Genomic DNA, 17,024 nt, shown 5'->3' on the forward strand with positions numbered 1-17,024 from the left:
TTGTAGCAAAGTGTGCTGAATTTAGGTATATGAGGATTTTCCTCTCTTCTTAATGAAATGTCAACTGAAGCTCAGAAAGATTAATAGATGAAATGTGGATGTTTAGGCCTGTGATCACTATCAAAATGCAGAAAAACAGTTATATTTTCTGAAGAAGAATGATAGTATACCTTATTAACTATTTGTATATTCAAATCAGTGCCTCTTCCCTACGTACGTTCTATCATGAATGCAAGGCATAAATGTCAGCCGTAATACATTGGGGGCTACTTTTGTATCCCCATCTTCAATTAAATATACTTTTTTTTTGTTGCTTTTTCCAGTAGTCCGGATATCTTTAAGCGAATATCAGCAAATAACTTCATCCTTGGAACATCTTCAGTTGTACCCTGCTCTGATGTCCCTGCCCACTTTCCTTGAGCAGGGTTAGCACATCCTGCACACCGTTACACTGCAGTGTAATCCTGATGATCAATGGTTGATGCATAAAGGAGACACAGCTCCTCTCAGTAACTTAATCTGATGCCTCATCCCTTATCCGACCACTGGAGAGGGCTGCTCATGCTCCAACAGCACGACCCCCTGCGTCAGCACTTCTCTCTCTGTGTGTGTGTGTGGTTGTGGTGTGTGGTGTGTGTGTGTGTGTGTGTGTGTGTGTGTGTGTAGTGTGTGTGTGTGTGTGTGTGTGTGTACTCTATGTGTGAACATGAGGGTTGGTCTGCGCGCGCATGCATGTGTCCTGGCAAAAACCTGAATAATTGATGAGCAGAGGAAAGAGTGAAAGCACTGCCGGACGGGACGGTGTGTGTGGGAGTGTGTAGAGATGGGGGAAAGGGATACAGTGTGGCAGGAGCCTGGCTACGATGGGATCTGCAACTACGCCCAAAGAATCACCTCCTGCTTCGGACTGGATGGTAAGACAGGGGGAATAACAGAAGAAGAGAAGGGGGGGGGGTTTGTTCATCCTAATGTGAAGCAGGATGCAGAGGCTATGAAAATGATGCGGGTGAATTTTATGTGCGATGCTGATTTTTCTGCAGGCAGGGAGTGCAGCATTGTTGTGTTTGTGTGTTGATCTGCGAGTGTGTGTGTAGTTGTGTTAAAGCATCCAAAGAGTGGATGACAATTGGAGGGCAGTGCCTCACTGCAGCACAATAGCATGTCCTTAGCTACCCTGAGGTCCATGTGTGGTTGTAAAAGTGTACGTCTTATAGCTCAAAATCACACTCTATCTTTTCTCTGGAGTGAAACACTGGCTTTCCTGAATGGGAGAGTGATGGTGGGCGTGTAAGCGGAACCTGAATTAAGTCAAATTAGATAAATACTGAACAATCATAACCTTTAAAGTGCAGGCCAAGACCGATATCTTGACACCATAAGGATATGTTTTGCTTTGTCATTGTCTGCTGGTCTTTTCATCATGCATTTGTATCTCAAGATTTATATCATTTCCTGGGAGAAAGATAGACGCCATTAGCTGTTTGATGAATATTAGATGTCATGGAAGGTTTTCCGATCTTTGCATGGTTTAAAAAAAACATACCGTTGCCAGTTGGTTTAAATCATATCCGATCACTGGTGGGTGGAATCTTGTTTTTGTAGAGTTTGCTTAGATTCTCCCTCTGCATCATCTATCTTTTCACCTCCCACCGGGACATCTCTACGACTCAAGTTTTACCTCTACTGAACTCACATTTCCAAGAAAGGTGAATGCATCTTTGACTCAAGAAAGAGTGTTTGAAGCTAGGACGTTAGTTATGTGGGTTTAACTTCAAAAAACAGTCTGGGCATCTCTGCAGAAACATATTCAGCCCCATCATGAGTTGGTCTAAAGATTATTAACTCACAAAATGCCTTCTTACTAAGTTACATCTTCTAAAATCCTATACCCGATGAATTGAAAGCTATTGACATTTACGCTTTAGCGCTGATGTAGTTGCAGTGTCTTTCATTGTGAAGGATCCTGCTGATGAATAACAGTGCGTTTGTTCATTGTTGTCTGGTCCAATGACCTTGCTTGCTGTTAACCTTGTAGAGAACTGGCAGACACCCAAGGCAATATACCCGGAATATCTTAGATCGCTGTGATGCTGTACACTCGTGCATCCAATTGGTTAATGCAAAGGATATTCAAACAAAAAACTATTTAGTGTCATAGAATGGAAATGCATGTACATCTTGTTGTTTAATGACTTAAGTTGACCAAATCACACGGATACAAGTCATTAAAAAAGATTTTGATAGAATTCCAGCTAGAAATTGGTAGGGTAGGGTTAAGTAAATATGATGAATAAAGTTGATCATGCGCATTTATGCTTTTGGATATATTAAGATACTCTGTTCTCAGAACAAGGTATCCATTTTTTGATTAAAAATATATACAGTCGGTGTATTTCATCTAATAAAAATGTTTAGTTAATGTTTAGTTAATATTATTAACAAACTGAAAACTCATCTCTTTCGACTCCACTTCGAGCGTTAGAACTATTAACGAAGCACTTTTATACTAATAAAGGACTGGCTTACCTAAAGCCAGTTGAGTAGCACTTGAAATGTTTGGCTCTATGAAACCTGATGTACTTATATGATTCTGTTTTCTTCAAGGTTGTGTCTTCCTGGTCGAATGTACTTATTGTAAGTCGCTTTGGATAAAAGCGTCAGCTAAATGCAATGTAATGTAATGTAATGTAATTATGACTAAATTACTAACCTTAAGACCCATGCAAGTGCTTTGATTTTGTTTAATGATATAGGCTAATGATAATTTGCTCAGATTGCAGAAAAGGATATAGTGTTCGATGTTATAGGGACTGTGATAAATGGCAATAAAGATGCCATGTTTTAGGATTGCCTAAAAATATAATCTTTATTTGCTCATGTTTTATGCATATGGTGGTATGTTCTTTTAACTATTATCAAATACATTTGTTTTTCAATTACAATATTTAACACCATGTTAAGGCCGCTACACACCAACCTGAGACCAAAGAACGCGTACCGAAGGCGTCCCGACTTTTACGTCCCGACTTTTACGTCCCGACTTCTACGTCGCCTGCGTCGGCTACACCGCCCGCCTACGAACACACCGCAAAGACTTCAGTCGATGAGTGGCAATATCTGTCCTTACCAGCAGGCAGCGGTAGTGTGTATTCGTCATTCAAAAGAGGCAACAGCCAATCAGAGTGATTTCTTTGGCCGACTTTCTTTGCCGCGGGAGGTGTGAAAATGTGCCGTAAAGCAACGACGGTGCGGGACACACCAACCTGAGTAGGGCGCCGCGAATGCCCGACTGCCTCTGACGGCCTCTGACTCCCAAAATCGGGTAGGTGTGTCAGGGCCTTTAGTGTATTGAATAGCAAACCCTGTATGGTGATGCGTAGGCTTATTGCCAGATTATTTCCATTACACAGCCCTTGTCATTGGCCAGATGTTAAAAAGGGAGAGCAGTAATTGGGATGCACTTCAATCACATAAAAAGAGAGACTCCCACAAAACACAGGACGGATCTGATGTAGAGCCACCTAACCCCACCCAGAAGTTAATCATAGGCTCCACGTCAGCCCTAAGCTGCTTAAGGCACTATGCTGGTTGGGCTGAAGACACTCATAGTGTAAGCTTCTTTCCCCATTTCTCACTCCGCTCTACCTGCAGCAGATGTCACACATGTCGCCTGCTGTTTGGCTGCCCCACCTCAAGGTGGACATCCGCGCTCCACTTCTTACATCTGCAGAAGATCTCAAGTGACAGGTGGAGGGACTGTAACAGGAGGTGTTTTCCACTGGAGGCATCGCTGGATTTTGCCATGATTTTATGTGAAGGTGCCCAAAAAGCTCTGGCTCCTTTTGTTTCCGTTTGTGTGCCTCTATGAAAACACCATGCTCTTGATGTCCAAAGAGAAGGTTTGAGGACCGAACTTGGCTGACGTCTACCTGCAGTGCATCACCTTTCTCTGTGGGAAAACAGAAGGGGAACGGGACACCATGCCCACGCTGCCCAGTATGAACAGCCTAGGCAAACTGTGCAGCTCCAGCCGCAGCAAAGGTGTCGACCGCGTCCGGGTGAAGCGCAATAACTCGGTCAAGCGCATGTCTATCATCGAGGATGGGCATGTGGCGGAAGTTCTGTACCTCATTCCTAAACAGTACATGCAGCATCTGCCCAACATCGACCCCAATGAATATTACCTGAGTGAGAGGCTGAACGATGTGGCTACAGGTAGGACAGGAGAGAAGATTGGAGATGAATTCACCCATCTCCCATTGCACACATCCATCCTAGCTGGGGCTGACTAAAAACCCAGTCTCCTTAATCAATGATAAATACAATTTGAAGTGACATTTCATTTCATTATACTTTCCCTCTTCCTTTCTTCCCTTGTGTTTGTTAATACCAAGTTATTTCGGTCCTGTATTTCAGTGTGGCTCCTCTGTTTGCGAGTACAGGTGGATTTAAGGGAATTAATGTTGCTGTTGCACGAGATTACTTCATTAATTGGATGACAGTGAGTGATAACTCCTCTTGAGGTCTCCATATCTGATCTGTGCATGTGTGTGAGAGCTCCGATGCTCCCGAGTTACACAACCGCAACTCCCAGACGCGTGAAGTGTTGCAAACGTTGAAACAGCCAGGAAATGAATAACTCCATAGTTATATAATGGAAACCAATATGCAAAGGCAGACCTGCTGCATGTTTGCCAAGCAACAGTACATGGGGAAGCAACATGTTGGCTTACATCAGGATTACAAAATGGGCAAGAGGACAAATCGAGATTTTCAGATCTTATGTATTCTCTGACTACATGCCAGGCACATAAATGAAAAAAATCATTGCTTGGAATTAAGTTGTTTTCAAATAACACAGACCGCAGAAACCCTGTTTATTTTCGAGCGAAAGTTTGATTGACTGATAGCTTAGGTTCAAAGAAGCTTTGTGTCTGAACCGGGATCAAAGATCACAGAGGTCATGGCTTATGTTAGACATTTCCTTCCTTGAGTGACAGCTAAAAACGATCAAACAGTGATAATGACAGCTGCTCATGTTGCGTGAGTCCTTTAGGGGCCAGGTCTGAGTCATGTGTCTGCTACTTTATGGTTTTTGGACCGGAAAAAGTCTTACAAGACTTTCTTAAGACACCATATCCATCTTTCAAACTTGCAAAGACACAATAGTCATCTTTTATGTACCCTTAACCTTTCTTTAAACCTGTCTAGTGTTCAACTGTCAGCCAATACAATTGAAACATTGCTGCATTATTTCAACGCTTTTGAATATGAGTGGCACTATTTCTGCTCCAGAATGATGTCACCCAGAGGTCACCAAATGTTTGACGGTACCTCAAAGAAACACGAAAATAAATCAGCAACCCGAGCTTCCTGTGGATTGTAGTTTTAGATGTATGTGCGCAAGATGTAGCAATCCTTATAAAAGGAAGAATGTGATTAATGTGCTGTTGAAAACATATTTCTGTGTGTATTCAGGGCAAAACAGGATGTGTGAATAACACTTTGAAGAAGGTTGCACAGGAATGCTGTTTAAAAGGTTCTCGCTGTTTGTAAAAATAGAAACAAGCTGGTGAGGTGCTTATCATGACAGAGTGGCAGGCCTGTTGAGGAGTAGAGGAGTTCATCCTGGTTATTAGTGTTTTATAAGTGTCACCATGGATTTGTAAACATTTGCAAATCACCCCGCTTTTAGCTAAGAGTATTTACACATGTTGCATTAGTCCGCGTGTGTGTGTAGTTCCTATAATCCTAATTCAAATCCCAGTGCAGTATATCCACACACACCACTTTTATTTACTGTAAATGTCACAGCTTTACAGGCAATAGTCCATAACTGTTAATCAAATGGCTTTTATTGGCGTCTCAAGCTACTGTAAATTACATCAGGGATTTATCTGTGTCGTGCCTACGGCCAGGTGATTAATGGTCACCAGACATGGATCATCCATAGGTGAGCCAAATACAGAAACCTTTCATCCATGGATAATAGGCTTTGTAACTCAGGAATTACTCTTGGCAAGCTTTAAGTAGCGTGAATGTCCAGCTGCCCCTACAGAGATTATTAAAAGAGTCAGAGTGATAATAGGTCCATTACCGTGTTATGAGAAGACACAATAAATGGACTCTTTTTGTAGCACCAAGCAAATAGTAGCCACACTGTAAATCTCTAATCTTCTTAAAGGAGACCAGCCAACCTTTGAAAAACAGCTCTTTTAACAAAGAAACTCAATACATATTTCAGTCCCTTCGTAATAAAAAAAGGGTGGAGTACTGGAAAAAATACCCGCTTACTATTTTTACAGTTTGACTCATTGGCATGTCTCCACTTCTCTGAGGAGAAAACGCCCCTGTGGAAAGTGATGCACGTTGGTGGGTATCCAGCAGAGGGCACAGTATGCTGCTGTGAATGAATGCATTATGAATGCATAATAGGGCTGCCTGCATCAGCAATTACAGAGGTGGTGCTGATGAAAAACCGTTCCTCCCTCCCAGGCTCAGAGGTACCGTGAGGCGGCCCCAGTATGTGACAGATGGATCAGGGATCCCATATTGCTGCTGGTGCAACATGCTTAAGATGCTTCTAAAATCATGTTTTTCTAGGCTTATATATTGGAGTCCCCCGCTATCATGGTTGGATAATGAGACAAAGCGCCCCTGGGCATAGACATGCAAGAGCCCCCCCACTTCCCCTACTTACACTGAAAAAACCGAGACGTTGACTTTAATTAAGGGTATTTTTTTTTTTTTAAATGCACATAACTGTGAAAGCAATACAATTAATTTATATTTTTTATTTAAACTTAATATTATTGCTTACGAATGACCTAATACAGTTATGTGAAATCTGTTGACATAATACATTTAGTTAAAGTTAACGTTTCAGTTTTCTCAGTGAAGGAGAACACAGTCTTTATCTTTTTTGAACCTATTTTTTTGTGGTCGTTTTGCATTTCTTTGTACCGGTAGTTCTTTTTTGTCTCTTTGTAGTTATTTGTGGTTGTTTTGCCGCTTTTTTAGTGAGTCTGTTTGCAGCTGTTTTGCATCTGTATGTGTTTCTTTATAGTTCTTTAATGTCTCTAGGTGGTTGTCTTTACCTTTTTCCTAACTGTTTTTAGTCTTTTACGGTCCCATTATGTCTCTGTAGTTGTTTTGGTGTCTTTTTGTACTTATTTTTGGTGATTTTGAGCCTTTTCCTGGTTTCTGCATGTATCTTAGTAGTGACATTTTGAAGGTGAAGCTATGTAATCCATCCTTGCATACTATGTCTCTGCTGGATTGCAGTGGATGTAAGTTGATCCCCAGGAGGCAAATAAGAACACGTCGAAATTTGGAGCATTGTAACCCCCAAAACACACCAGGAGCGTCTGCGTCGCGTTACGGCCGCGCCGCGGCGGTCGTAAGGATCGCGGCCACTCTAGTCAATGGGTGCTATTACACCACACGCGCCGCGTTACGGCTCAGACGCGTCCCAGAAGCGGCTCGGCGCAGCGCTTCTCTAAAATTAGGATGAATCCTATTTTTGCCGCGGCGCAGCCGTAAGGTAAACTCCTCCCCCCATCCCCCCGTAGTCTTTCAAGTAGGAGAATACATGCCAGCGTTCTCCTCCGGTTTACAGGCACTGTAAATGATATATATATAGAATAATTATGATGATGAATGCATATTTTTTTACCACTAAAATACAGCAACACATCTTTGATTCATGTCGTTTATAACTGGAATATTACAATTATTATTAACTGTGTCTGTAGTCTACAACACAACAAAATAGGAAATAACAACAATAAACACGATTTAAACAGACACAAACATAAACCATTTAACTACGTATAGCCTACTTACTTGTAGAAGTACAAATGTCCAGGAAATATTCCAAAATCAACAACAACTGCGAGGCTGCACACACGACGCTCCGCTTCCGCAACGTTTTGAAACGCGTCTGGTGTGTGTTGTCACAGGAGGAGGTCGCAGCGTGGCGCAGCCGCAACGTAACGCGGCGCAGACGCTCCTGGTGTGTTTTGGGGGTTAGTCAGACTTAAATGAAATAGTATTAGTATATAATTCCAATGGGGAATAAACATATAAGGTTTAGCATATAAGCAGTTACAGGCTGTCGATTTGTTATAGTATACTAAACAGTGCCAAATAAAACAAAGCTAACCACATACAAAGCTCATGTAAGTGGCCGTTTATGAGTTCTCTCTTTAAAGTAAAACATTTTAATCTTCCGTACAGTCATTGCCGTAGTAGATGATATAAGAGATGGAACTTGCCCTCCTGTGCTCTCTCTAATTGAATTTCAGATGAGCTCCTTAAAGATATTAATACAAAGCTATAGAGATCAAGGTCAGTTTGACCTCAAATGGACACCTTTGCCCTCTCATGCGGCCTTCACCCTACATGGCCTGCTGAGAGCGTTGCGATTATCATCTCAGGCTGTCACTCAAAGTGATCACGGCTTTACTTATCATTTTTAGGGTGCCATGAATTCACAGCATATACACAGTCTGCAATGCCCAGATTTACTCTTGCATTATAACTTACTGGATTTCTTTCCCCTTCTTTTTGAAATAACCGTTTTTGGCAACCAGTGCCGTTAATGTAGAGACAGAGTGGAAATAGGAAGACAGAGAGGATGACATGCAGCAAATGGTCCCGGGCTGGATTAGAACCCTGCTATCTCTACCAATTGAGCTATATATTGGCTCAGGAGGTTCTGTTTTGGGGGGATTTAGGGTCACTGTTTTTGGTGACACAGAAGCAGCAGCAGCCACCTGGTTGCTGCAATGAGGAGGCGGCTGACACAACAGAGGGGCTGAGAGAGAGAAAAAGAGAGAGAGCAGGATGGGGAAAGGGAGGAGGAGTGGGCAGAGCGGGAGGAGGAGGGATGGGATGGGAGGAAACAGGCAGTCGGGACGCAAATCCCACGCTGGAGCGGTGTTTTTGGGAGGAGAGCTTAGCAGCGTCTACATCTCTCTCCCTCTCTCCTTTTCTCTCTCTCTCACTCTGATGTCTCAGCTCTGGTTTGTGCTCTTCAGCCTTGACTAAAAAAAGGAAGTAGCAGTTCCTGAGTTCCTGATCGCTACCCCAAAGCCTTTTCTGGTGCAGATTTACCTCAATTCCAATGGTCATGGTCAAAGAAAAAGGTATTCCAGCGGGTCATGGTCAGTGTGTGTCAGTAGTTGTTTTGTGAATTGTGAGTGTGTTTGTAGATGTGTCTGGCTGTTTGAATCAGATTTAGTTGGAGTGTAATCTCCCGCTCTGATTTGATAATTTTTTGATGTGTAGATGTGTTATATGGACATGGTTTTCCTTATGTTGGTGTGTGTTGCTTGCGAGACTAATGACACTGTATAGATCTTTGATACATCTTCTCTTCAGTTATGGACTTGGAACGTGCTACGCCCTTCTCAGTACTCTCTAGTAGCTGATGCTCGTGTTGGAGTCTGCTTAATTTGGCACCGTCAGTCTTTATGTAAATGTGTGATGGAACAAAGCATCTGGCTAGTTGTTTAGGGGCATTCAAGATGATAATGTTCAGATGCACTGTTCCAGGTTAAAAACAGACCATCTTATAATGCAGGCTGGATATAAAGGTAGCATACAGAGAGAGAAGGGGGAGCACCAGTGTGAGGATCCACACTGCGCAGATCTGTGGACCTGCACTCCCGCTCTGTCTGCAGCCGTTGCCATGGCAACCATATAAAAGGTACACTCAATTGTTGTCAGTGGTGGCCTCCTTCATAGTGTCCTGTTAAGAGAAATATATGATTGTTTCCACCTATAATGGAGGTCGTACAGCTGCGTGGGATGAATTAGGTGAAGTCAGGGAGGCAGAGATATTCACATTCCCGGCAATTTGCTGGAGCACGCGGTCGTGAGGTTAAACATTGTTTTTCAGCATGACTCACAGTGAGCAAGCGGGTACTAAGGCACTATTTTCTATAATAGTAATAATACAAATAATAATGTCTGGTTTAAATTGAAAAAGGGCAGTACTGGCAACAATTTCCCTCCTCTCCTTTTGACTTACATCATAATAAATAAATAGGAATATAACTCAAATCCATAAATATTTCTTAAAGCAAACTATTACATCAATGTCTTTCAAATTAAAATCGATATAAATGTAATGACTCACAGTAATAAGTCATTATGTGTCATTATATGCCCTTAATTGTATCCCAATTGGTCCAGCATGATATATTACCCCTCTGTTTCAGTGGATGCTTGATGAGTTGATCCTCCACCTTGTGTAGATAAACATGTGTGGGCATGCAATATTTATATATCTGAACATATTCCTATCACCAAAACATGTTTACACATTTAGTTTGGAGAGATATGAGTGTGTAGGTTTGTTTTTGTATCTGACTGGATCCTGGAGGCGGTGTCCGGCTCTGGAGCTTTTTTCTCTTGATGTGGATTCAACTGGCCACAAAGAAAAAGTCCTTTGCCATTGAGTCCCCATGCTGGCAGAGCACCCTGTAACCTCTGGCTGCCACATGTTCAGCTCCCACAATCCCTCTGGAAGTTTTCCGTGTACTTAAACCTCTGCCATGACTGCTGACTCCTGGGATCAGTCTGTGGCAGGAGGCTTGTCTGGGGCTATTGTCAACATATAGCTTTTCATTTTTCTCTATTCTCCAGGGATGTCATCATGCAACCTGTCTGAGGCCAGGTGGGCTCTGTACCGTCAGGCTGACCAAATACTGTTTCACACAGTAAGCGCAGAGTGATGAATCACAATATAAGGATTGCAGTGTTAGCGTTTTGTCTGCTTGCAGGCGGTTGTCCTATTTCCAATGCCAAGAATACCGTTGAAATAATTTGTAATTTATTGGGACCAAATGTACCCGTGTCAGTCTGATCTTCATCCTAACATGGACATTTGTACAACTAGTTGGTACTCTTCCTTGCATTCTCAGCGAAAATTTGCATAAGAATCCTGTTGAGGAAAATCAGATGATCGTCATCGCCTGTACGTCACCAGCTCCCAGAACTCTGTGCATCCACAATCTCTTCTTTAGACATGAAAGTCCAATGTCTTGTGCCTGTGTGTAGCTGCTTCCCTGGGATTTTTTTACGCAGAGTGCTGCAGACAACTGCAGTCAACTGCAGTGCTGCCTCATCTTTGAAGCTTGCCAGTGTCTACCCCTGAAAAGAGGAGTTAAACCCTTTCAGAGACATTAGTGCAACACATACTCTCATAGACACACACTGTTTATACAGCTGGCACACAGGACCAGAATATACAGATGAGATAAGTGGCCGGCCCCGGGGGGGGGGGGAGACAGTCACATACCCTAAAATATACAGGCTATAACAACAAGAGCGATGAAAGCGAAAGAAACACAGACTGTAGCAATACTTTGTGCCAGTCAACAAGCCTTCCTGTTTGCCTGGCAGAAATCGGTTAGTCTATCACAGGAAATACGACACAGAGGCAAAAAGCCAAGGCCTTCATCAGCTCTACTGCCACAAACACAATGGCTCCTGCAGTTCATGAAGCCACCATTGTGTCCTCTTGGATAAGTGGCTGGTCTGGAAGTCCCTTTCTTTGTTTATCAGGATTATTATTGTGTACCTGCCCAACAACAAACGCTCCACACTGTGCCGTTCAACCATTCAGAACAGATCATTATTCCCAAACCCAGGTCCCCGGGGATTAGTCATTGAAGGTTGGGGGGCCTGGTGGAGGCCGATAGGGTCCCCCCCCCCCCCAAATTTGAGCCCGCGTTTGAAGTGCTTTGTCTGGGACGCTGGTGGCGGGGCAGAGGGGCGGGGAGGCAGTAACTACTGCCATACATATTCATGGTGGGGAGGGTTAAGAGCTCCTTGTTATGTCTGAGCGATGAAGAGCTTGGGACCACCTCCCCCCAAAGCACGCGCACACTCATTCGATCACGCAGTGGGATTTCATGGTAGGCATATTTTGTGCCCTTTGATATTCATTATAGGTCAGATCCCCTTGGAATTATTCATCCCAAACTGGTTGGGTTGGATGGGCTCTGGGGTAAAAAGTGTGTTTGTTTGTAGAACTAGAAAGATTACATTGAAACTGAAATAATTGGCAACTTTTTTATGGTCAATTAAAGGAATTTGCCAGAATTTGTTTTGTTATCAACCTTTGAAATAGAGAGTTACAGTAAAGCTTTTCTCTTTTTTCCATCATTTCTATCATCTTTCAAGGACATTGGACTTGAAGCATTTTTCTTGACATTTCATCGACCAAATGATTGCTCAATCAATGAAATCAATAATGAAAATAATCGTTAGTTGCAGCCCTCGTGTGTTTGTGCGTGTTTGTGTTTCATTGTCAATAAAGCAGACACATCTGGGGCCAAAAGTATTGGCATGGATGCCAAGAGTGGGGCTTTTGCAACTCTTTTCATCTATCCCTCTGTTTCTCTTAGTAACAAACACACTGATACAAACTAAGGCACACACACTCCTTTGGGTTTGCTTTCCATCTTCAAACTCTTTTGTCTGCAAGTCTTGCAACAAAGGCTATGAGCAACTAAATATTTTATCGCACCTTTTTCGTCTCATCTATTGTTTCATTTGATTCCCTTTTTCCCAGTGCATTTACAAAACCGCTACCATGGCTTCACATTCTTCAAGGTTAATGGAAATAAATGAAGGTAACAAAGACTGAAGCTTGTGCAGCAACTCTCTGTCAATAACCTCGCTTTTGTTGTTGTTGTTATTTACCAGAAAGGCTAGGACACGTGTTTGGGAAAAATCTGTCCTCAGGGGATTCAATATGGCCTTCTTTACATCCCTCCAGAGTATAATCTACAGCCTTTCATTATTGCCAACGCAGCTAGGCTCTGCTTAAATTGGTGGGGGGTGGGTATGATGTTGAGGTGGAGAAAGCAGCCCCCTTTTTTTTGCGCCTAGCTTTGGGATGCTCTGCTGGTTATTGTTCCCTAAGCACCGTGTGTGTGTGTGTGTGTGTGTGTGTGTGTGTGTGTGTGTGTGTGTGTGTGTGTGTGTGTGTGTGTGTGTGTGTGTGTGTGTGTGTGTGTGTGTGTGTGTGTGTGTGTGTGTTCATTGTGTGTTCATTGTGTGTGCAGGCTCATATCAGTCACTTTATCCCTTGGTGATGAGGCAGGACAGATCACTCTGTCAGCACAGCCAACACATCGAGCCCAGTGTGAGGAATGTGAGCAGCGGTCGGAAAAATGGTACTACTGTATATTTCACAGTAAGTTGCTCTGTGCTGAGGTTGCTTCATGGACCGCATCCTGGCTTATTTATAGCATTATATAATATACATTCTAGCAAATCAAGCGCCATTTTTCTGCTATCACAAGAACCCCAAAAGACTCGCTAATGGATTTATTTCAAATCCACATTATTGCTGTATCAAAGCTTGAAGTCATGCTTTTGTTAGCATGGAGTTATAATTGTGGACGCCAGCTTAATGTTTGAAAGAAACCTCACTAATGGATTTATGTCCAAACAAGTCATTTAAATGGCTGAATCTGAATCCTTTTGAGCGAGTTCGACATTTATTTTGATGTTGGCCTCTTGATTTTCATGAAACACCATGTAGAGTACACATCTCTGCTTGACTTTGTCACAGTCTCTCTCCCTCTGTGCAGCCACTGCTGAGGCAAACACTTACAGTGGAGGAGGCGGGGTAAGGCTGGAAAAACACACAGCAGCAGCGCTCATACATTCCCATCCAGAGCTCATTTTTTTAGATCCTCTGTGCATGGGATTCAAACATCCGTCTTGGATTGTTGTCAACCTTGTGACGTTAGCAGTGTTGACTTTTCCATGCAGTGTTAACAACCCAACACTCTATGAAATGTTAAAAATAGTAAGTTGGCAATACAAACATAATCAATCAATAATTTGATATGAACACTGGATAAAATTCCTACATGTTTGAATGGTTTAGCTGGTAAACACTGCAATTCTTCCCATCAGGTCTACAGAGCTTTTTAGTTTCTTCTAACACTGCTTTGGATTCAGAGCCTGCAATCATTTTGGTTCACTGACACCTCTATAATCAGCATTGTTTTCATGCGAAACAGGAAGCTCTTTCATGCATAAAAAGCTCTCAATCTTTAGTAAAGTCATTTTTTATGCATTTCTCATGCTGAATTACTCTTTTCCAAAACATTTATGAACACATCTCTTGTAAACACAAGATTTAACGTGATTATTTTGCATTATACTTTGTGAAGAATCTCAATTCTGTTGCTGACGACACAATTAACTAAAGATTATGACACGCTCTAGTAATCTGTTTGCTTAATGATCAACAATTAGTGTAGAGGATTACTATTTAAAATTCATTAATTTACTTAAAGTTACTTAGATACTTTACCAAGTGGGGTTCAATCCGTTTATTGCCTTTCCCTAAGGTTGATGTTGTTTGGTATCGGTTTGAAGTCTTTACAAACTGGACTGGGTCTGGCTTGCTTTGCGCAGAGGCTTGAGCTGAGAAGAGGCAGAGAAGTTGTCTTATTCAAAAGTTTATGCTTTCTCAGCCAATGCCTTCAGGAATAACCTAGTTTTGTTTAGAGTTGAAAGTGTGTTCCCATAGCTCAGGTCGGGAGTTTTGTAAAACAGTGTGCAGTCACCAAGGCTAAGCTAGCTGCTGGAGCAATCCTAACTGTAGGGCTGCCTGTCTGTGAAACAACCTTGCTTTGTTTTCCCTATTTCTTTAAGTGTTAAATAAAAAAATATGCATGTGTTTAAGTAAAAGGAATGTTGTGAGGCTCCTCTGTCAACGCAGGAGTGAGTGACAAAAGTAAAGTAAATAAAGTCCGGAGAGTTTCAGTTTTTCCTGAGTCCTGTGTTCCCCAGCTGAATATTATCTTCTTAATATAATACAATCAAAATATGTTTCAAAGGATTTTAATGGCTTCCCAAATGTTTGTTTTTGTAGGTCAAATTTGTGTAGGTCACCTTTTTATCATACTCCTTGAAAGTACACCCTAAAATGTGCAGGCTAGATGTCTTTATATTTTACTTAGGACATTGGTGGATGAACACAGTTTTACCATCTAAACTGTATTTTAAAGTTCTGTCACCTGCTTTCATTTGTTTTTACATGGTCAATCCCTGGTTCCACTTTGGCCTTCTGTACTTCCTTTAGTTGTGCCATCATAGTTTGACGATTTATTATGTGCTCACTTCTGGTTTCGCCTCCAAATACAGTCTAATAATTTCCTGTCTTGTCAGATTTGGTTGTATGAATGTCTATGTTTCCAAATCTTAGCAACTACTTTATTTGCCCACAGTGTTATCATTGCTGATACAAATAGTTGTTGAACAAAAATAATTACAAATATAACAATAGGTTTTTCAAGATGAACTAATTTCCCATACATTGTTTTAAGAAGAAATGTGTTACTGAGGATTAAAAGACTCATTGGATTGAATATTTTAGCCGAGTGCAGTTACCCAGATGGCCTGTGTTTTTCTATGGAGGTGCAATGTCACACACAGAGCTGCTGAGACTCATCCCTCTGTCATAGTAGTCTGGTTCTCCCAGAGATGACTCATTGTCCTGCTGAGTGTAATTACATCAGAGACACCAGGGAGGCCGATCCTCCACCTTCTCATACACACCATGCTTCCTGCCTCCCTCCTGTTCCCAGTCTCCTTGTTCACTGATTTTCACAACTTCTCTGATTTACTTTTCAAACCAAAGTATGAAAAGATTCATGCACTGTGGATTGTCTCCTAAAGAATTAGCTGAATCTGTTTAGATGTATTTTTAAGACAACTAGAAGGCCAAGGACTTTGCTGTAAGTGAAACAAATGTGTGTATCTACCCTATGTTTCAGATGTGGTCCAAAATGTAATGGGCTCTTCCTTGGCCCATACTTCAACCTTCTACAAAGTGTATTAAAGGCACCCTATAATGCTTTTTAGTGTTCTCCCTACCCTGTAGTGTGATCTATTGGTTTGTGTGCATGTAAATGGTCCGCAAAGGCTAGAATCAAGCCAGAAGGAGTTTCTCTCCCACACACTCCCGCGACATTGTGACATCACTACGTAACTCTTACGCTTCTATTGGCTAGTGCTCTAACACATGTACATGATAGGCTAAGGGGCAGGACATCTCTAAGCGGTTGACCAATCACAACAAGGCCAGTCAGCTAACAAATCAGAGCAGACTGGGCTCTAAAATAAAGAGCATTTTGAACAATAAAGCAAGTAAACATGTCACAGTAGAGGCACAACATACCAACATAGCCCAAAGATTAGGATTATTGGGCCCCATCTTTAGTTTTTCAGTAATTATTTTTTGACAACCTGACAAACATGCTAACAAACCAAAACGAAAATACAATGTTCTGAGGACTCATTTCCTGGAAATAAACCACCCCCTTATATCAGCCTCTGCAAATATAGAGGTTGGTACGAAGGATGCAAGGTAGGCCAGTCCTTAATAATCCAGAATAATGTCTCTCGTTGGTCGATCATCGATTGAGCATGATGCTATTTCTGTGCCTTTGGTGGTGTCTTTTGTTAGCCTTGCAGACTAATGATTCATTGCAGAGCAGAAGAGCAAGGTCTTTCATGTGGATTCTTTATGAAATATGTGTGTGTGTTTATGTGGGTGTGTATTTTTGTTTGAAAAAGAAAGAGACAGAGGAAATGAGAGCGAAAGGGGCTGCCTTGCTAGTTAATGCTCCTGAATGTGAAATAATCTGCTGGTTTCAGAACAGCCGATAAGCTGTGTGCAGTGCGGCACTGCAGCAGTATTTACATCCCGTGGCGTACAGTACGGCTGAATTAATGTCTGTCAGTGTCAGGGACCCAAAGTTTCTACTGGAGAAGGCCACAAGCCACTGATCCAAGGATAACATTTGATCAGTGGCGAGCCGTGACTTTTATACCTAGGCCCCCTCTGACCCCCACCCCTTCCCTCTAAAAAAAAAAAAGAGTTATTACGTCACAGCGTATACTTCAGCGGAATATCAAAAACAACGGCCCGGGGTGCAAAACGAATCAATAACAGCGACCCTCTACCACACAAAACAACACCT

General features: G+C 42.1%; 1 protein-coding gene across 13 annotated transcripts in view; it reads left to right on the forward strand.

The window, feature by feature from the left end:
- The first annotated feature begins 741 nt into the window (after positions 1-741).
- ablim1a (actin binding LIM protein 1a) overlaps positions 742-17,024 on the forward strand; it is a 50,268-nt gene continuing 33,985 nt past the window's right edge. For 6 of the 13 annotated variants that reach the window (XR_004571621.1, XR_004571620.1, XR_004571624.1 and 3 more), the window contains exon 1: positions 742-914. Coding sequence is in view for 10 of the 13 variants with exons in the window: in XM_034240657.1 (XP_034096548.1) it covers positions 824-914 (91 nt within the window). In the remaining 3 variants the exon portion in view is untranslated. The remainder of the gene's footprint in view (positions 915-17,024) is intronic. The other 7 variants (XM_034240681.1, XM_034240713.1, XM_034240673.1 and 4 more) reach the window with 4 other exon arrangements.

Source organism: Gymnodraco acuticeps, unplaced genomic scaffold (genome assembly GCF_902827175.1).
Source record: "Gymnodraco acuticeps unplaced genomic scaffold, fGymAcu1.1, whole genome shotgun sequence".
Taxonomy (NCBI): Eukaryota; Metazoa; Chordata; class Actinopteri; order Perciformes; family Bathydraconidae; genus Gymnodraco; species Gymnodraco acuticeps.